General features: G+C 42.0%; 3 protein-coding genes across 5 annotated transcripts; 1 reads left to right on the forward strand and 2 right to left on the reverse strand.

Moving 5' to 3' along the window:
• Positions 1–2,892: 2,892 nt before the first annotated feature.
• On the reverse strand, positions 2,893–8,716 carry LOC136428882 (uncharacterized). Of its 3 annotated transcripts, none has more exons than XM_066418694.1 (4): positions 8,548–8,716; positions 7,123–7,475; positions 3,766–6,781; positions 2,893–3,478 (listed from the first exon to the last, which is right to left on the reverse strand). In XM_066418694.1, the coding sequence occupies exons 2-3, from the start codon at positions 7,447–7,449 to the stop codon at positions 6,578–6,580; spliced, it is 531 nt and encodes a 176-aa protein (XP_066274791.1). In that variant the 5' UTR covers positions 7,450–7,475; positions 8,548–8,716; the 3' UTR covers positions 2,893–3,478; positions 3,766–6,577. The 3 variants fall into 3 exon arrangements, with proteins under 3 accessions (XP_066274791.1, XP_066274794.1, XP_066274793.1); XM_066418697.1 differs by lacking the exon at positions 8,548–8,716 and adding an exon at positions 7,746–7,877; XM_066418696.1 differs by lacking the exon at positions 8,548–8,716 and adding an exon at positions 7,572–7,872.
• Positions 8,717–9,010: 294 nt separating this feature from the next.
• LOC136428881 (acidic proline-rich protein PRP25-like) lies at positions 9,011–14,263 on the reverse strand. Its single transcript, XM_066418693.1, has 5 exons — positions 14,081–14,263; positions 11,858–12,454; positions 11,327–11,438; positions 10,377–10,519; positions 9,011–9,671 (listed from the first exon to the last, which is right to left on the reverse strand). Exons 2-4 carry the CDS (start codon positions 12,439–12,441, stop codon positions 10,388–10,390), a joined length of 828 nt encoding a protein of 275 aa, XP_066274790.1. The 5' UTR covers positions 12,442–12,454; positions 14,081–14,263; the 3' UTR covers positions 9,011–9,671; positions 10,377–10,387.
• A 3,891-nt stretch (positions 14,264–18,154) lies between these two features.
• On the forward strand, positions 18,155–19,459 carry LOC136427022 (uncharacterized). Its single transcript, XM_066415741.1, has 2 exons — positions 18,155–18,363; positions 18,859–19,459. The coding sequence occupies exons 1-2, from the start codon at positions 18,155–18,157 to the stop codon at positions 19,457–19,459; spliced, it is 810 nt and encodes a 269-aa protein (XP_066271838.1).
• The last annotated feature ends 1,554 nt before the right edge of the window (positions 19,460–21,013 follow it).

Consider the following 21,013-nt stretch of genomic DNA (forward strand, 5'->3'; position numbering starts at 1 on the left):
GGGATCTAATCAAATACGTGTTATTCAACTTGGGGCTTTCTCAAACCTTCCCAATCTCGATCGCATAGACATGAGTGAAAATCTCCTAACTAGCATCCATCCTGGTACATTCTCAAATTTTCCAAAACTTAGAGTGGTGGAACTGGTGAGAAATCCCTGGCATTGTGATTGTAGAATGGCAGCTGTCAGGGAAACTTTGATCAAGTACTACCTTAAACCGGAATTCCATGTCAGATATACCTGTCAAGAACCTATCCACCTCCGAAACAAAACTATTGATGAAATAAATCTTGAAGATCTAATCTGTGAAAGCCCAAAGATTGTGAGTTTTGAACAAAACAAAGGTGGCACAATGATGCAGGGGGAAACTCTTCATTTGATCTGTGAAGCGTCAGGTATACCTGAACCTAGCATCACTGTCACCCTCCCATCTGGACTGAATGCAAGTGCTGAGTCAGGAGGGAAGGTGACTGTGGGAGTGAATGGTACCATCACCGTAACCAATATTACTGCAGTAGATGCCGGTCTGTACATCTGTGTTGTGTTAAACCCTGTCGGCTCGGCGTCAGCCACAGTGTTTGTAGATGTACAAACCGCCGCATCCGTTTCGCCTAATTTCACTGTTTCGCCCCTGGTGACAACGTTTCCACTTGACAGTACAAGAGGCCATCTGCCAGCTGCTATTGGTTTCGGCACGTTTGGCGGAATTCTGTTGATTTGTAGCCTTGCTCTTGCACTTGCACATTGGTGGAGACGAAAAAATAAAAAGGCCCCTGAACTCACAGCACCAACAGGCAAGTCCAACAATACAGACGACGTTTCCAACCATGGCACAGTAGATCAGGGTAAATCATTAAGCTCAGAGATAACCCGCAGTGCTGCAGGTCCAAACGAACAGGCAAACATACCTGAGAATGTATATGAGGACCCAGAATCTGTCATAGCCATTGCTTCATGTCTGACAACGAGAACAAGTGATAACGTTGGTTCTCAGGACCAGACAGGTCCTTCTGGTATTGATGAAGGGGCAAAAGCAGAATCAGATTATGCACCAAAAGCTTTGTCGGTTCTCAAGCCATTGACAGTCCACGAACTAGTAAATATCGTGTATGGGAAGGATGCGGAAGAAGTTAACACTTCTTCTCAGTTCATTAATGGCGATGACCATCAAAAAGCAGTAGCTGCTACTTCTCACGTCCACCGTGAGAATGACACTGACAGTAAGGAGGAATCAGTACATGATACTTCTCATGTCATCTATGAGAATAAGGACAGGGACATAACAATGTTACATGCTTCTGCTCAGTTGGTTCATGGTGATGATAAGGAGAAGCCAGAATCTACTGCTTCTAATGCCAACTATGAGAATACCATTGAAGACGAAGCAGTTTTATATGCTTCTGATCAGTCAATCTATGGGAATGAAGATGAGAGCGCAGTATCCGCTGTATCCCAATCAATCTACAGGAATGACAATGAGGAGCCAGAATCCCTGGTTTCTCAGATCATTTATGGAAATGACGACGAGAAAGCAGAATCTGCTGCCTCTCAATTCATTTACAATAATGATAGTAAGAAACCAGAGTCTCCGGCTTCTGAGGTTATTTATGGGGCAGGTGATGAGAAAACAGCAGCTGCTGCTTCTATTTTGATCTATGAGAATAATGATTAAGGACAGAATGTGTGTGTGTTTGTGTGTGCGTGTGTGTGTGTGTGTGTGTGAGTGAGAGAGTGAGTGAGTGAGTGAGTGAGTGAGTAAGTGAGTGAGTGAGAGAGAGAGACGCATAAAGAGAGTAGCCCGAACCTGGTCGATTCAACTTACAAATTGCATATATGCTTAAACCAAAAACTACAGAACTTTGGGAAAATGTCCAAAACATTTCCGCACATTTACATTATATGGCCAATGTATGTGTGTTGCCTGTTGGGATAGAAGTCTACCAGCAAATCCAAAAATTAAGTCACAATTAGCATAATTTGCACTTCATTATATATGTCTAAGCTACCTGCAAACTAAGTATCATATTGACGGTCCTATAATTTTCCAATTAGATGAGATATGGTGTTTTGCATTAATTATGCAAATTAGGAATTTATTTGCATAATCGGTACCTGTTGATGATCCACTTTCCGTAAACTACATACGTTACATGTATTTGAGTCTGATAATGGAAAACACTGCAAATATAGATTTTCCTCATTAGTTATGCAAATTAAGTCCTACTTAGCATAATTTGCACTTCATTGTGTACATCTCTGTCTAAGCTACCTGTATACTAAATATCATGGAAATCCGTCGTTCCTTTGTTCAGTTATTCTCCTTAGAAGATTGTCACAATAACGCCCCTGCAGTTCCAGAGGAAGCTGTTAGGGGGCCCAAACCCACACCACAAGCTATCTGCCACCAAAAAATCAAGACCATAGCACGTCCAGGTCAAAAGATACAAAAATGGAATTTCTGCTGCAGTACCAAGGTCACATACCAGGGGGCCCAAAATCGACCTTGAATTTCGGCTTCACAACACCTGCCCACATACCAAATATCATTGTAATCCATCAAGAGGCTCTTAAGTTATGCTGACTACAGTAGTCCGGAAACACAAACAGACAAACAGACAAACAGACAGACAGACACACAGACACACCCAAAACAATATCTCCATTTTCATGGAGATAACAATCCAACATTGATTGCAAACTTTCTTGGTAAATATTATGCCACAACCACAAAAGCCTTGTGAACAATGTCGCCTGGTGATGGGCAGAGCTGAATATAACGCTAAGCGAAGTCAATCTGTCAAAACTCAACATGTGAACAATATATACTATCTGCAAAATATGATAACGGTCACAAATACAATTCATAGTGAAAGTTATTTTTCATTCTCTTGATTTATGTATTTATTCATTTATTTATTCATTCATTTAAATCAGACGCCTGGCCCATACTTACAAATGCATGAGAAATACATCCATAAAATATTGACATTCACTTTAATTGTACCAATACTAATATGAGTGGTGTGCGTGCCTTAAAACTGTATTGATGACTTGTTTTGAACCCAGGTTACAATGGATTATGTCCGTTTTCAAGATTGTGCTTTCGATATAATAAAAGCACAATGATAACTAGTACAATTTCTGAACGATATTCATGTATGGACCATAGTCTTAACCAAACTGACACTTTCTGAATACTAATTGTTCTTTGTGCAAAAGGTTTTGTATTAGCGTTATTGCTATCAAATAGAAGAAAATATACAGTGATACCGTACTCTATCACCCGTTTCCCATTTCATGAGCTTCCTGAATGTTTAGATTGTGACGAGGAAGACAGTGAGTGGTGGGAACCGTGATGGGAACTGTTATTTGATGACGCCGCAACGCAATAGATCAGCATGCAGAGGCAGACGAACGGTAACATCATGACTCCGACGATGAAGTACATCAGCACGAGAAGGATGGCATGGCAGCAGCTCTGTAAGTCAACGAAAACCAATCATCACAAATGAAATCTAAGTAAAGCTTGCTAAGAATTGAAAGCCATTTGCATAAATTCGCTGTAGAATTATCTACTTGGGCTTCCGAATAAGCCATTTCACTATTTGCAGTGCGCTTGTGCGGTCGTGAAACAATGTGGTCTGAGGTCAAAGTTTAAGGCCCATTGCTGATTCAATCCATATAACGGGCCTTATACTTTCAGCTTACATCACAATGCATCACAACCGCTCATGCGCTCCAGCAACTTTGAAATTGCTTATTTACCTTTCCATTGAGTCTGTACCAGGGATCGTCTTCGTCTTGTCTTTCGGGTTTGGGATCGGGATCGGTCGGTTGTGTTGGTGGTAAATAGGTTATAACAGCGGTTGGGTAGGTTGTTTGTCCAGGGGGTGGGTAGGTCTGTCCAGGGAATGGGTAGGTCTGTCCAGGGGGTGGGTATGCTTGTCCTGGGGGTGGGTACGTCTGTCCAGGGAATGGGTGGGTTTGTCCAGTGGGTGGGTAGGTTTGTCCATGCGGTGGGTATGTTTGTCCAGATGGTGGGTAGGTTTGCCCAGACGGTCTAGGCGGTAGATAGCTCTGTTCTTGGGGTGGGTAGGTCTGTCCAGGGGGTGGGTAGGTCTGTTTTTGGGGTGGGTTGGTCTGTTCGGGGGGTGGGTAGGTCTGTCCAGGCACAGGTAGTTGGTATGCTTGTCCAGAGGGTGGGTAGTTTTGCTCAGGGGGTAGGTCCGTTTGTTTGGGTGGTGGGTAGGTCTGTTCGGGGGGAGGGTTGGCCTTTCCCGGAGGTGGATGGCCAGCTCCAGCAAGTGAGTATGGTTGTTCCGGAGGAGCATAGGCTGGGTCGTCCATTTCTAGACCAAGTGACTAAATTCTTGGACCTGCAGAAGGACGAGTCAGAAGATATTGTCATCTACGAAACTAAAAAAAGATATGTTTGTATGTATGTATGTATGTATGTACGTATATATGTATGTATGTATGTATGTATGTATGTATGTATAACTTAGTAAATTTAATTAAATTTACTCTACAAGCAGAGATAATGTTCCCGCAGCCTTTTCTTTCGTCCTTCCGTTTTGTCAGGTTTTCTATTTTGCCAGGTTTTCTTTTCGTTCGCCACTAATGGAGGTCTTTTAACCTATAAACCAATATAACAACCGGATGCCAACATCTGCTTGGAGATTATGGACAAGGGCATGGATCGGATGAACAGTAACAGCTGTGTATTTCAATACCTCAATAACTCATTGAGCTTTGTATGCAAAGGTTTGGTGACAGACCGTTCAGTGTAATATGCCTCGCGACGGGCAATGCGCGCAAAGCTTGTGCGTGTGTTATAACAGCTATACACTGTCCGATATAAATACAACAAAATATAGATATCTTTTCACATGCACATAACAGTACCTCAATGCAGATAGGTAGTTTGCGTTTTACAATTACAGCAGTTTGCGTTGTCAATGGAATATTTTTTTCACAAACGCAAAGCACTTGCCTGTCAGACACAACGTGTTTGTACATGGACCCGTTGATAGTTTCAGCTCCAATATTTGGTCAACGGGCTAACCACTATATAAAGCCATGGGTTTATATATAGCTACCGGCAATGAACTGAATGCAAGGATAGTATTTCAATACAAAATCATTATTGGAAAGGGAAGAGTGAACACTCAACGGGGTCCCAAACTAAATATTATTTTCACAAGGGCCAAATTTCAGCATTTCGTACATCGCTTTTACATGTTGCGCATATGTTGCCGAACCTCTGTGATGATATATGATATACCAGTATACGTGCCTGACAATCCAGGTCACTGGAGCAGTTCTATAAAGCTAACCTGAACAACATTCATCGTGAAATGCAGTATGTAAGAATCCAGTTACCCAGTTAAGTTAAAATATCACATTGGTACATGAAGAGTTGTAAGAGCTACATTTGACATTTAGACTGATCATGAAGGACCATCGGTACTGGTAAAGTAAGTAGATCTAATATTACGTACCACGAAGAACTCACTATCTGCCGACTGAAACGCGACAGCCATTTAGAATATACGTTTTGGCAGACTCTACAACCTTACCTGTGCTCTATGGTAGGAATTGGTCCTATTCCGCACAAAACAGACCTCGGAAACACGCCTTAAAAACCCTTCTTGACTAAAGATGATAAGCATTCAAGGTTGTCAGTACACACATTGCTGCAACATGGCTGACACGGGCACGGTTACACGACTATTGGTTACATGATAATCATCATCATAGTTTTTATTCGGATTTTAATCATTTACCATTATTCCTATCTATATAAAAGTGACAATACGTATATATAAAAGACAAAGAGCAAAATACATAATTGTTATACATTCCATGAAAACTTCATAGTCAAGGTTGACCTAACTAAAATGCTTCACTCCCCACATCACCTGTTCAAACTTGTCATTAGGCATTTAGAGAGAATCATCATCCCAAGTTTGTTCTTGATGTGATTGCCATGCTGTTTTGTAGCGATTTTCACATCTGCCTATCAAACCCGCAGAAAGTCCCCGTTTTGAAACCGGACGGAATGAAGTTTGTGAGCTTCTTGTCGCTAAGTGACATCTTTTTCCCGAAAACACCAATTGTTGTTTATAAAGTAAATATTAGTATCAACTTTCTAACGCATTATCCAACCTCAGCAGTCCACCATATGCATAGCCATTGCACGTAAGAAACCTATTGCGACATTAACATGGTTACCTATACTAAAGCTTTTTTGTGATCATTGAATATTTTCTTGACCTTGTCTGATGTCGAACGATCTCAGACTGTCTTCAATTCATTGACATATCATATCACATCATGTCATATCAAGTATTGTTTAAAACATACTCGTTTAGTCACTGACGAAAGACAGTGGATGCTGTCTGAATCGTTTTGATTGTTTCCAGATCTTATCCAGTTACTTGAGTAACTGTTACGGTCAGGTATCTTATCACCTGGATGTCTAAACTTCACCGAAGTATTTTGTGACCATGTGTCCAAGGATGTTACTTTAAATATCACTATCAAGCTACTAGCTTTTACTTCGCCGTGTTTTAAATCACGAGCTTCCCGAATTTGCCGATGAAACGGAAGAGATCGAGTGGTGAGAACTGTGGTGGGAACCGTGGTGGGAGCCGTCGTGGGAACTGTCACCTGATGACGCCGCGGCGCATGCGCACAACATACAGCAGCAGACGATCGGTATGATGACGACTCCGAAGATGACGTACATCAACACGAGAAGGGCAATATGGCCGTAGTTCTGCAACGAAAAAAAAAACATAAGCATTACATATGACATTTCTTAAAGTAAAGCTTGCTAAGAATTGAAAGTCGTCAATAGAAATGCACGTGTTGCCATATCGTTAGTGATGTGATCCTCCTAAAAGGATTTTTTACAGATGCTAGTGCGCATGTGCGGTCGTGATGCAACGTCGTCTGAGGTCAAAGTTTAAGGCTCATGGCCATTAAAAAAATCAGGGGACTTGAACTTTTGCGGTCTATGGTTCAAGTTTAAGGCTCCTGTCATAGATAAAATAAAAATGGCCCACAGTGTATCATGACTGCACATGCGCACTAGGAAGTGTGAAATGGCTTATTTACCTTTCCACTGGGGTTGTACCATGGTTTTTCTTTAGCTTTTCTTTCGGGTTTGGGATCGGTTGGTTGCGCTGGTGGTAAATAGGTCATTTCCTGTGGTGGGTAGTGTTGTCCAGGGGGTGGGTAGGGTTGTCCAAAGGGTGGGTAGGGTTGTCCAGGGGGTGGGTAGGGCTGTCCAGGGGATGGGTAGGGTTGTCCAGGGGGTGGATAGCCCTGTCCAGGGGGTGGGTAACCCTGTCCAGGGGGTGGGTAACCCTGTCCAGGGGGTGGGTAGCCCTGTCCATGGGGTGGGTACGGTTGTTCCGGAGGTGCGTAGGCTGGATCGGCCATTTCTTGAAGAGATTATATTCTTAGACCTGCAGGAGGACAAAACAAATGATCATTTACCAAACTGAACACATTTACATACAGATATATGTCTAACTCACGATACCCCGTACTAATCTACTTACCTTTCGAGCAAATGATATGTTCCGGCTGGTTATTGACGTCTGTTCAGGAGTTTATGTCAGGCCTAGGGTTTCTTTTCGTCGACAAGCCGCAGCCTAACCTCTGCTTGGAGAGTATATACAATTGTACAAGAGCATGGACTTGAAAAGTAGCGATGTTCAGCTGTATTTCAATACCTCAACAACGCATGCAGGTAGATATACTGCTGAAAAGTGTGACAGGTGGTTCAGTGTGATGTCACTAGCTACTCCAGGCCGCATGCCTGTGAGGCTGGTGTGTTACGCCGAAGAGTGGTTATACCGGTTATACCGGCTATGCAGATAGAGATATAGACATCTTTTTACATGCATATGACACCGCCCTAACACAGACAAGTATTTTGCGTTGGCAACGAAATGGAATCTGTTTTAACAACAAAAAGTAATTGCCTATCAGACACTTTTTTTTCTCCTTTTGTACATAGAGTCGATACGATGGGGTTCCAATATTTGGTCAACGAGTTACCCCGTGGGTTTAGGGTCAATGAATCGAACACAAGGATAGTATTTAAATACAAACATATCAATGGACTATCAGAATAAAATCTCAATGGGCCCTAGACGTTTTGAAAATAAAGAGACCATTTTTGATGAGGACCAGCTTTCAGCGTTTCGCTATCTAGCTTTTACATGTTAAATATTTCTTGACGGCCCTCTAGTATCTGTAAGGATAAATGTTAACTTGTTCCAAAAAACTAGGTGACCAGAGCTGTAATCCTGGTCAACATAATCCAGCAGTCATTTGAAAATACAGAATTTCAGCCTCCTGGAAACATTAGCGCCCTACAACTTAGAACTAACTTTGAGATTTCGAACACAGATGACTACAGAAGTTTACGGAAGTAAGTAGTTCCGTGTTTAAAAAGATCATTTATGAAGAAGTGTATGTCTGCACAATCTTCATAGCCACTACATGTTTAGGTAAACTCTACAACCTTACTTGCGTTATTTGCTAGGGATTTGTCCTGCGACGCACAGAATTGACCTGGGAAACACGAAACAGCCCTTCCTTCAGGAAAATAACAAGCACACCCAAGTTGACTCGTTGTCACTGGAACTAACACTTTGCTGCAAAATGGCTGACACGGGTATGGTTACATGGGCGAGCCCGTTGCTATGGAGATGTTTGGGTTTATTTGAGATGTCCTCTATTTGTTTTTAATGGGTCACTGCCTGTGCAACGGCCTAAGGCAATATGTTAGTGAATGTCTTTTGTATTAGCAGGACTAGGGTTAAGGTTTACGCGGTTTCCCCCACTAAGCCAACACATGTTTTATTTATTTATGTACTTTCCTATTTATTTATCCATTAGTTTAATTCATTGGAGGCTCACCCCTAGCCATAAGAAATATTTACCTATCAGAAGGTATCTGAAAAACAGAATGGATGACATTCTTGCCGCATTGTCCGTGCTCAACAGAGGATTTATTATTTTCATAAGCATTGTATATACAAAATCTTGTATAAAGATAATTACAATTGTCGAAATTTTCCAGAAATATATAGAGGACACACAAATATGTCATAATACAATGCTAAACTTTCTTCCAACACTAACTGTGACTAACGGTCTTCACGGATCAAATTTTCAACGACCGCTGTCGCCTTCTTCGGAATCAATAATGTTAGCATGTCATTGTTAGATTTATAACACATCAATCTTGGGTTGATCACTTGAAGTCACTACTATTTCGCTGATCTTTTCTGAGTTGATATCATTTAATAGTTGGTACGTCCACCAGTTTAGTAGTTAAATTCTTTACATTATACATACACAATGTAGTGTGGATATTGGCTATAAATGAGTTGTGCATCCTATCATATGATGTCAGAAAAAATTCAATATAACAAAGCAGGTTCACACGGAATGATGACCAACTTTCAAAGCAACAAAATCTCTTATTTCGACAGGGAATGTTCTCAGTGTTATCTACGTAAGGTGTAGCTGTCCTATTTCTACACTTAGTTCGTACGGACAATCGGCATAGGCAGTGTCAATGCTACCCTCTGTGGCGTGCCGAATCCTCGGTAGCTGCATGTGTGTGTAGGTCCGAACACTAGTCACTGAAAGATAGATAGGAATAAAATATTCATAGCAATGAAATGGACGAAATACTCTTCACAACAGTAATGCATGGTTGGATAACCTTAGACACATACCAAGTACCGTGGAAGCATCCTCATTAGATAGCTTTAAACAATGCATGCAGTTAGATATCCGAGGGTTAGACGTGACAGGTCGTTCGGTGTAATATAACCAGCTGCTGCTGCGCCGCGTGCCTGCGAAGCTGGTGTGTTATACCGGCTATATAGATACAGATACAGGTACATAAGAAAAGTGGTATGAATAAATGAGTTACGGAATAAGATTAAAAAAGATGCATATCTTATATATGAGATGAAAACTTGGAATGAATATTCCTCTTGACTACAATCAATACGTCAGAAAGATAAAGCACGTTTTGTGGAAATTTCTTTTATATCATAAATCTTCATCGTCGTCAGACATTTAAGGGAAGTGAGGTTACGGTTATAGTGATTGCATTCCATCACAATGCATGCTACGGATACAGTAGGGGGAAGGTGGCGTGACATGCTCTAACGATGACTTTGAAGCAGACGTTTATCTCCAAACAAACAAACAAACATGTAAACAAACGAACAAACGAAAGAAGTCAATAAAAACAATGATGACTTTCTGATAGGAGCTGGTTTGAAAGACTAAGAAAGACAGTGGTGTACTTTTAGACAAGTGCAACATGTACTCACTAGAAATCATGTCAATAATGATGATGATGATGACGGTCATCGTCTGACAACATCTGGCAAGCGCACCACAAGACAAAGGCGATCACTGCCAGGACTCCCCCAAAGAAGTACATCAGCGAGAGCACCACGAGCCAACCAACACCCTGGAGAAAGATGTGAAAGCCAAATAGATGATACATGACTAGTTTCATCAGGTTTTTAATCAACTTTTATACCCTACCGAAAGTTTTATTCAACTGAAGTTTTATTCAGCTTCCGGCAGAACAGTTCCGACTGGTTCACTTTGCACTGCAGGTATAGGTGTCGCTGCTTACAGATGCGGTATTTGCATACATATGTACAGAGATAGTTAATGCGATATTTCCCACGCGTTCCCGAAGAGGGGTATCATATACATAAATGTCACCAAAACACTTGGTTGTGTACAAAGGGTATTTTTAGTCGACGTGGATGATAGTATAAACACGGTTGAACGTCGTCATTGTTTGCGCCTACAACACAACTGCAATTAACCCCAAACTCAACATTGGGCATTACTTGGGGGGATATGAATCAATGAATTGTGAAGAAGACCCTAAAGAAGAAAAAGAAGCATTGCTATTGCTTTTGCTGACAGATGAGATAATTGGGTGATTTTCTTTTCTACAGGGACATGTCGTCAATATGCTTTAAAGATCTTTAAAGGGAAATATGATAATCTTCTTCCAAGCATGAAAGCCTTGGTTTAAGTTACATAAAGGTAACCTTCTCCCTGCTGCCTAACTCTGTAACCAATAGAGAACGGAGTGCCAAACGGCTACTTCAGTGTGCTAAAGGTTAAAAAAAATCCATGAATCTTTTGGATCGGCATAGATCCAGTCTTGTCAAACGACTCCTCCAAATATAAGATCATATAATTTTCCTGCAGCTTTTCAGATATGTAGAAATGCTGAGTAATGATCTAACCCTACCTTTCCAGTGAACGAGTACCATTTATACGACTGATCCCGCTTCCAACACCGACTGCAAAAGTCCATATTTTGGTCGTCTCCTGGAGTGCTAGTGTGAACTTGCGTGGTCGTCCTATAAGAAAAGTGAAGAAACGGCATTGTAAAGTGTACTGTCTACTCTATGAAAAAAGCAACGTTACAATTTTCTTATTTTCTTTTACGTGTTTTCTTTCACAAGTATAAGCTTTCCCTATACATCATATTCAGCCATAGTATAAATGCATTTAAGTTCGCGTAGTTTTTATTTAACGCTAATGGGAAACAGAGTGTTTGCGGTGGTTTTAAGTTCGCGGCATTGCTTAAGTCACATACTGCCATAGTACTGGACTGAAATGTTCGCGTTGGTTTTATGTTCGCGGTGAAACGGTCGCCGCGAAAACCGCGAACATAAAACCGACGCGAACATTTCTGCATTTACAGTATTGCACGACAATACAGTGTTAGATACTTTAGACTCCTCGGTCTTTCTGCTGTCTGTAATAGCCATCTTACCCAGGGTACGCCGGTGGTGCTACCACTTGGACCTGCACAGACATTTGCGCGGGGGGTGGGTGTGTCTGCCCCGGGGGAGGGTAGGTCTGTCCGGCGGGTGGCTGCCCGGGGGGAGGGTAGGTCTGTCCGGGGGGTGGATGTGTCTGTCCGGTTGGGTAGGTCTGCCCGGGGGGTGCGTGTGCATGTCCAGGGGGTGGGTAGGTCTGCCCGGGGGGTGGGTAGGTCTGCCCGAGGGGTGCGTGTGCATGTCCGGGGGGTGGGTACGTCTGCCCGGGGGGTGGGTAGGTCTGCCCAGGGGGCGGGTACTTCTGCATCTGCCCGGGGGGCGGGGGGCCCATCATATGGGGTGGGGGCGCTGTTGGCTGTCCGGGGGCAGGGTATGCCGGATCATCCTGGTAAGGGGGCGGGGGCGCTGTTGGCTGTCCGGGAGCAGGGTATGCCGGATCATCCTGGAACGGCTGGCCGGGGAGGTTGTATCCTCCTCTCCCGCCTTGGGGCGCATACGCCGGGTCATCAGGATACGGTTGACCCGGAACCGGATACGGCTGGTTACCGTGTCCCGCGGGGTACGCTGGGTCATCCATCGAAGATTTTACCCTAGAATTACAATGTAAATACTATTAGAAGGGAAAACGCGATCAACGTACACGTTAACGTTCTCGGTCACATGTTATACTATATAAAACATATTGTTTGAAATAAAAGATTGACTGGAGGAAGAAGGGAACCGTTTTTGTGCTTATGCTGCACAGTATTTGGCGTTCAACTTTGATATACGCTCGTTTACATGTAAATGTTCACACTTTGTAACTTCCTGACATTAAGATCTGCCACATATAACGTGCCAAACTGTCGTTTTCATGACGACTTAAAACTATTCTGGCTTTCAAAAACGACTTAACGTTATATGTGGCATATCTCAATGTCAGAAACGTCTTCAAACGGTAACGGAAATTACAAAATGTGTACATTTAGGCGTAACACACCAGCTTCGCAGGCACTCGGCGCGGCAGCAGCTGGTCATATTACACCGAACGGTCTGTTACACCTAGTCTTTGCATATCTGACTGCAACCGTTCTTTAAAGCTACTTATTGAGGAAGCTCCTACAGTACTTGATGACAACGAGTTCCATTCTACTATGGTTCTCGGGAAATACGAATTTTTGAACACATCAATCCTTGGCTGATAACTCTGGTACTTAAAGGCATGACTATTTCTGGTCCTCTTCTGAGCTGGCATTAGATACTTATCAGTCGGTACGTCCACAAGTTTATTAGTCATCTTGTACATCATGCAAAGTCTGGACATTGTTCTCCTGTCCTCAAGTGACATCCATTGCAGGTCTGCTTTCATTTTTGTTACACTAGCGCCCCTTTCATAGTTGTTCGTGCAGAATCTGGCAGCTTGGTTCTGCACCCTCTCAAGTTTATCTATATCCTTCTTTGTGTATGGATCCCAAACTGTTGCAGCATATTCAAAGTTTGGTCTTACTAGAGACGTGTATGCAAGTGATTTTACCTTTGCTGGGCATGCCCACAAATCACGTTTGATCACTCCCAATGTTTGTTTAGCCTTAGTTGTTACTTTGTTGATATGGGTGTTCCACTTTAGCCCCGTTGTTAATGTAACGCCTAGGTACGGGTGGCTCTTTGCCGTTGCTAGAGCCTGTCCACAGAACTGGTAGGTGGTTACAATTGGGTTTCGTTTGTTTGTTATATGTATGATGTAACATTTTTCCGGATTAAACTGCATTAGCCATCTGCTTTGCCATTCTTCGAGAACGTTGTCTCTGGGACATTAAAACCATACTGTCGAGTTACCGGTTATTCTCGAAGACTTTTTGTTTGTGATGGTGTGCGGTGATTCGCTCATGGTATGGATTTAAACGTTTGCTTTTCACCACTACGCACAATGAGGCGTACTACCTTTAAATCTTAGGGCCCTGTCACACTTGTGCGTATATACAAGTGCGCGTTAGTTCCGCAGTAACTGGTGCTGAAGTTGTTTTCTACTTTGACCCACCGTTGAGCAGTCTAGTTATCAAACCAAAGAAATTACTTCTTCTGCTGCAAACGTAACCTAAGCCAAAAACTCAGCTCATGCGGGCTTGTATATACGCACAAGTGTGACAGGGGCTTTACGGCATGGTGTCTCGGCATTTTCTTTCAGAACTGCTACATTGGTTTACTTCCTTGTAACTCCCAAGTAATCAACTACTTACCTAGTCTGCCTGGAGAATTGTTAACCGACGCTCACAGTGTTCAAAATCAGGCAATGTAACACATGAGGGAACCCAAGAAGCCCTCTGTCAACCAAACATGACTACAGAGACATTAAAACAGCAGCAAAACGGCGTTTCACGGCTCCTGCTGTAAGTTGCCAGCTTTCCCTGTTGCCATCTTGATTTTCGGAGTGTACCAAGAAGAAGGACAGAGGAGGGGTATGTTTCAGAATATCGGTGCCCATTTTTGCTGCCATGGCTGTACACTGTTCCATTCCCCTTTTCTATGTGTATGTCTCAACATTGCTGTTGAACCTAGTTTTCTTATCTTTGTGCCTGTATAAACTTTTTTCTCACTTTTAAACAACTGTAGGATCCCTGTTTGGTGTGTTCCTTGTGTCCCTGGCATTGGTGTGCAGCCGTCCGTAACGTTACCTGTAGGGTGCTTGCCCGGTTGTCAGATAAACATACACACACAGCCAGGCGAACAGTAGTGTTTAGTTACCTGTCATTCTCGAGGACCTGTTGTTTGTGACAAGCGATTCGTCACTATACACTACGTACCGTGTGTAAACTTTCTACCTCAGTAATTTGGTGACGAAGACTCGGTGTTACTTTTGACAATAACGATTGCTTCGAGAAAGCGAGCAAATATCGTTCATAATCGTTGATAATTTAGTGGTGTATAGTACAAACCTGCCGGCTGCTGAGTTATGGGCGTGGACAGTTAATGGGCCAATCCGCGGTCTTGTTACATAATCAGTGCGGCCCAACCTCAATAGCATCAAAGATGGCGGCAACCATATCAGTTACCTAAACAGGTGTCATGTAAGAAGGAGCAGAGATAATGTAAAGTTCACAGCGATGCAAAATTTGTCGCACATCTTATTCGCGTAAGCTTCTTCGACCCATTTAGATCGTTTTTTTACGGTTTTGATTGTTCCAGCCACTTTATCTCCCCATTTATCAGATCATACGTCTTTTGCGCCAAAAATGGTTACTCAAGCAACTGGATAAAATTTTGAAACAGTCAGACGTATCAGACAGTATCCACTGTCTTTCGTCGGTGACTAAGGACAGGACTGGAGAATCAGGTTTTATACCCAAACTCTGAATAGACATGTTAATGAGGTTAAGACAATCTGCCTAAGTATCTCATACACAGTGGACATCTGGGTGGCTGCGGCTTTCATCGTAGGACCGTGCAGTGCTAATAACATAATCTACCTCGATCGCGAGGTTGATAGATTGACACAATTCTAGAGGTGCCCATAGCATTTTATGAGGCTTGAAAACTGAAAATATTCTACTTTTTGTAATCTTTATGAAATTGACATTCAATGCCACGGTTTACCACATTTGTGTGCGGATGTCTTATCAAAAGTTCTCAAAAGTGGCACAGAAATAAGCTACATGGTGATATTTTAGTTTCACGCGCCTATTGTAAATAGACCGATACCACAGCCCCGCCCACCTCCGTCAAAACATAGAAATGCAAAATCAAAACATAAAAATGCAAATATTTGACGGACATGCAGTCACTCTCTCATTGATCTGCCTCAAATCAGATACCCAAACAATCTGTAGTAGACTGTTCCTAGCAAGCAGAATCTTTCTAGATGCGACAGTTCAACTCTCTTATGCGTAAGGTGCCATACATTCTACCAGACTGAGTTACGATTGTCGCGCAATAAAGTTATTCTTCTTCTATAAAATAATGTTTGGCGCGTTCCTAAAACGCCGCCACAATATGATCCAAAACACGTATTGTTTCAAAGGACGTTCGTTGTCCTTTTGCAATGCACGAAATACCTACAAGAATAAACAATCGGGTGTCACACCGCATTTTCTGAATGGAAGTTGCGCTGTGTAGCGAATCCCGTTGCCATGGCAACGAACTAGTCTACATTTTTGAGGGGTGTTCTTATTGTTATTTTCATTGTATCATACTTTGCTGGAAATAGAAGCCATTTGAAAGAAGACTAAGGTTTCAGATCGTTATAGCACGAAATCGAGCAGCCATTTGTTGTAACAGTTTATGTTGCGTTTGGTGCTGGAAAATTATGTGTCAAAAAATACAAAAACACTGACATGCCGCTAATACAGTCTGCGATATTGCAATAAACATACAGTTCCCGACTTGAAGCTCCGCTTCAAGTTAAAGCTTTGTATTATACTTTGGCTCTCAAGAATCGCTAAAATCCGCACAATCTGTTCTCTCCTGAATAACATGATAGGAGGCGCCTTCAGGTTTATATTATCCATCAGCTTGTGACAGGTCTCGAAGGCAAATACGTTGACGAACGACGGATGACGGAGAAGATAGTACTGTAAATCTTGTTTCTTTCACTGTAACTTTATGTTCACTGTTTTCACTGTCACCTCTGTACCGTGAACTTATCAACACCGTGAATAACCTGTTGTAATTATTTATGATTCCTTCACTTGCCGCCACCATGAAGTTAAAGTTCTGTGAAAATGTCCATTTTCCTTACACCATGAAATTTTGCCATCGTGAATTAACGTTACAGTATTCTTTCGTTTTGATGATTATTTACTTAATACATTATACTTAATGTATCATTCCTGCATTACTCCGAGTGGGTACTCTAAAAGAATCCGTGCCCAAAATAAATGCCGGCTGCATGACCGTGTGTCTATATAGGTGTAAAATCCCTTTTAGCTAGCCCAGCCCAGAGCGTCAAACAGATGAAAGCTTGTTTGTAACTGAAGAAATTAGCAGGCAAAGTTCGGCAGCCGCGCGCGTGGTCGGAGGTACACAGCCCGGGCATTGTGTGTGATTCGGTCATACGCTTACACCTGGAAAGAGGCTTTTTGGGGGTGTAGCCAAGTACAAGTGTAGTTTGTAATTACTACTAGTATAAAAAGAGATTGTGTGTAGTGAAAATGTTGTCATTTTTTTTACATAATCTAGGGTAAATGTTCTCAACATGGAATGAAAAACATTGGCACATTTTCTATATCTTCATTGCGAACGCACCCATGTAAAACACGTATCATAACATGTAATCCTATGGGGCGAAACAAAATCATGAATGAGATCTTAAACCCATGCAACATGACCGTGCTGCGCAGAACAGATGCGCAGAGGTCTGTGGAGTTCGACTGATCAGTGTGATTGTCGTCAGTGGGAACATCCGGTGTCCCCATCGGTCTGTATACTTGTCTTAAAAACTGGATTTTTTTATATGTGACTGTGTGTTTTGAACCAGTATTTTAATACGTATAAAATAGGCTCGATCATCATCATCATCATCTGACATACTGCTGTGAGTGCGTGGTCCCAACACGACTGAAGGTTTAGGGGGTGGGGGGCAAGGCCCATAGTCCGATGGTTTTAAAAATCATAACATTTGTTTGTTTGTTTCTTTCTTTGTTTGTTGCGGAGATACGTATGGGTAGCTATTGCCAGCTGTACATTTCTATATATATTGCCTGTTAAATTTACCAGCATGTGTAGGCTAAACCACTCGAATTTCCAAGTTAAGCAACGTACGGGTCAGCCTTGTCCTTAAGTTTTAAGGACATAGTCCTTGTCCCTAAAACCAGGACAAGGTTCAATGACCGTAGTTGCTTTAATACGTAAATGAAACTGTACGTTTAAATCGGTGTTGCGTGCTGGGAGACTGGATGTCCCCAGGACAAGTACGCTTGTAGAATGCTCAGATAAAACAACATTGAACTTTCTACTTCTTCGCTTCTTTGTGTAGACTCTACCGGGCTCCAGAGGTGATAGATAACATGCCAGAGGAGTTAAGCCAGGGAGTCTCTCTCATGTTATCTGTCTATTTCGCAAATTTCGACTCCTTCCAGCCACCTCTTAAGCCTGGTAGAGGCTACTTTGTTCACGGTGCTTTGTATAGGTAGCCTGCGGGTTCAACCTTGTTAGCTATAGCCGCTCCCTAAGCTCCGCTCTCCAGGTGGCATAAAGCATGCAAGGCTGGACTCCAGGCTATTGTATCGGACCAGCACTGTAGATTGATTAAGGAGTAGCACCGTCACACATTTACTAATCATGTTTAAAATAATTATAACTTACCTCCATGCACAGCTATGGATACGACGACGCCAGACCAATATTCTCAGGCTCGCCTACCCCAGAATAGCCATGGCCTGGAGGTACTACAGCGGTACATGAGGTGGGAGGGGGGCGACACTGTGCTGGATGTGGGGTGCGGCACGGGGGAGATGTCCCAGTACATGTCCCGACAGCCAGGTGTGACGTCTGTTGTAGGGTTCGACTTATCAACTGATTATATCAGGTAATTCAAGTTGATATTGAATACAATTGTCACATGATATGTTAGCGCACCTTGTAGTTAACTTTTCGGCGATGTTTGACGAATTTTGATGCAGTTATCCGGCATTGCTGACGATGCGCCGTGCAGATATGCGGAGTCACTAACAATGGAGTGTATGGGAACCGATTTGGGATTTTGGGATTTCGTGCAATTAACATGAGTGTGCGTTAATCCGTTGTTCAAAGAAGTGGCTTCTGCTGTAGTAAAAACAATTCAAATCAGACTGAGTGTTGCTTTGATTCTATTTTCAGCATCGTCTTAAAAGAGGTCCAAAAGGGACAACAAAACAACTCATGCGCATGATAGAGATATTTGAAAGAAACTTGAATTTGGCAATGATTTAGTCCTAAGCTTCATTTGCATTACTTGATGAGTCTGAAGTAGATTTTCACATTCTTTGGAGTTGTACTTTTTGTCCATCGTTATCGCAATAACACACAAAACATATTTTCACAGCTATGCATCCCAGCGCAACTCGTCCGACAAGGTGTCATACCACGTAGCTAACGTCTCAGACCCATCAACCTTCAAGTCAGACTGGTCAGGTGCTTTCAGCAAGGTGGTCAATCTTGAAGTTCTACACTGGGTCCAAGACAAGCCTAAGGCGCTGAAAGCGATGCACTCCTGCTTAAAACCGCATGGGGAGCTGCTGATCGTCTGCCACGCTGATACTCATCGCTTTTGCAAAACGGTTTCCGACATGACCCTGCACCCTCGCTGGAAGGCTTACTTAAAGAGTTTCGACCCCAAACTCTACCCATGGTCTTCCGATGATTTTTACCAAGGTCACAGCCAACTTCTGGAGGAATGCGGCTTTGAGGTTCTCGCGTGTGGGCAAATCGAGCATCGTCCACAGTCATTTGAGTCAAAAGGGCAGCTGCGAGCCTTTATGCGTGTTTCCTTCGCACAACATGGACACATTCCTCAAGAATTGCACGAAGAATTCTTCGATAGCCTTGAGAAGGTAGCCATGGAGCGACAGCTCTTGTCGTTCTCTGGGGATGGATGCCCCCAAGTAGATGATGACAAGCTTGTTGTACATGCACGCAAGGTGTAACCGATTTCACCGTTATAGGGAATGAAATACAAATTTCATATTGTTTCCCTTGGCTGCGATTTCTTAATTCTCTCCTCCTGTCATTTAATGCATTTTGACCTGGCATTTCCGAAAAACATCAACAACATTCCCTAACATTGTACCGTTTTTGAAATGCAGAGTTAAAACAGGTGACAATTTGCTCTGTTTGTGTTCACTTCTGTGTGGCCACATAAGATGTTTGTTGCCGTGATGATAAACTGTCAATGTACATTATCGGAAGAGGATTAATTTGATGCTTGTTGTAACGTAATGATGATGTTACTTTAAAGCCGCTAATGATATTTGGTGATGCTACATGCTACGTGCAACAAGTGACGTAAAAGCAAAGTCTGATGTCATTGCGATTCTTTTTTTCTCTCTTTATTGGTTTTTCCAAAACAAATTGCGAATTCAAATACTAACAGGATATAGACATACATGAGTCACAACAAAAGCCAAATAAAAACCGAAACAATATGTACATGTGCAGCACAATACACTTACAGATAATCATAGCCTCCCTTATGAATATTAATTGTAAAATGTAAACAACATTGTTTAAGTTTATGATTAGAGATCATTATTTCCTTACATCTATATCATTGCAATAGTTTTAAATAGTAGTAAACCATAGTATCAATAGCATAATGTAATTACATGAAATTGAGGACTGGAATTTTCATGCGATTCTTAGTTTCTAGTTTTTATATGTAGAACCTGAACATACATGTATTGTACATTATCATATAGCCAGATGACGTCGACCAATCAGAAGTCCTCATTGCATATCGGTTATGACGCCGTAATGTCATAGATGTGCCACAAGTGGTTAAAAGTGAATCTCAACTGGTGAATAATGATGTTGATCAATCAGAAGGAGTTGTTCACATAACATTGACCAATCGGAAGGACACACAGAAGGGAAGAAATGCTGAGAGTAGAGTAGAATAGATCTGAAAAAGATTTAACATGCCAAGATTGCAATGTTATCAAATATTCCCAGTGGAAATTATGGTTTCAAGTTGAAATCTAAAATCTAAGGTACAAAAAGGACAAATGTAAACTTTCAAATGTAAGCTTTGAAGAATGGAACAAATTTATTTACAAGTATAGAATTAAAGGATCTATGCGTCATACAGGAATGTGTTACCCTTGTGTGGGTCAGTTTGAATAGACTATATGATAATAACCTTAATGACCCGCCTATTCCTCGGTGTATATGGTGTCATAACGCCTGTTCATTTGCTATAACCACCTCATAAAACCCGATTCATAAAATATGATTTATTCAGTGGATATAGCAAATGACCAGGTGTTATGACACCATATACACCGAGGGATAGGTGAGTCATTAACCCTTAATTACCGTCATCGAATAATTGATTTACTGGCAGTTCTACAAGCTATCTAATCACTTTATTTAGTTTACAACGTATGACTGTATTTTTATCAGAATATCCATAAAACTTGCAGCCAGCTGCTGTAAAAATCGTTGTTGTCGTTTTATTTGCCACATACTTGGAAAGACCAAAG

Source organism: Branchiostoma lanceolatum, chromosome 2, assembly GCF_035083965.1.
Source record: "Branchiostoma lanceolatum isolate klBraLanc5 chromosome 2, klBraLanc5.hap2, whole genome shotgun sequence".
Taxonomy (NCBI): Eukaryota; Metazoa; Chordata; class Leptocardii; order Amphioxiformes; family Branchiostomatidae; genus Branchiostoma; species Branchiostoma lanceolatum.

Bases quoted from the DNA above. Each gene is read 5' to 3' on its own strand.
- LOC136428882 (XM_066418694.1), bottom strand. From the start codon at position 7,449: ATGGCCGATCCAGCCTACGCACCTCCGGAACAACCGTACCCACCCCAT. The intron at 6,782-7,122 runs GTAAATAAGCCA...TTTTCGTTGCAG, and splicing joins GGTACAACCCCAGTGGAAAG to AACTACGGCCATATTGCCCT.
- LOC136428881 (XM_066418693.1), bottom strand. From the start codon at position 12,441: ATGGATGACCCAGCGTACCCCGCGGGACACGGTAACCAGCCGTATCCG. The intron at 11,439-11,857 runs GTAAGATGGCTA...CTTTTCTTATAG, and splicing joins GCACCACCGGCGTACCCTGG to GACGACCACGCAAGTTCACA. The intron at 10,520-11,326 runs GTAGGGTTAGAT...ATCTTTCTCCAG, and splicing joins GGTACTCGTTCACTGGAAAG to GGTGTTGGTTGGCTCGTGGT.
- LOC136427022 (XM_066415741.1), top strand. From the start codon at position 18,155: ATGGATACGACGACGCCAGACCAATATTCTCAGGCTCGCCTACCCCAG. The intron at 18,364-18,858 runs GTAATTCAAGTT...ATATTTTCACAG, and splicing joins TTATCAACTGATTATATCAG to CTATGCATCCCAGCGCAACT.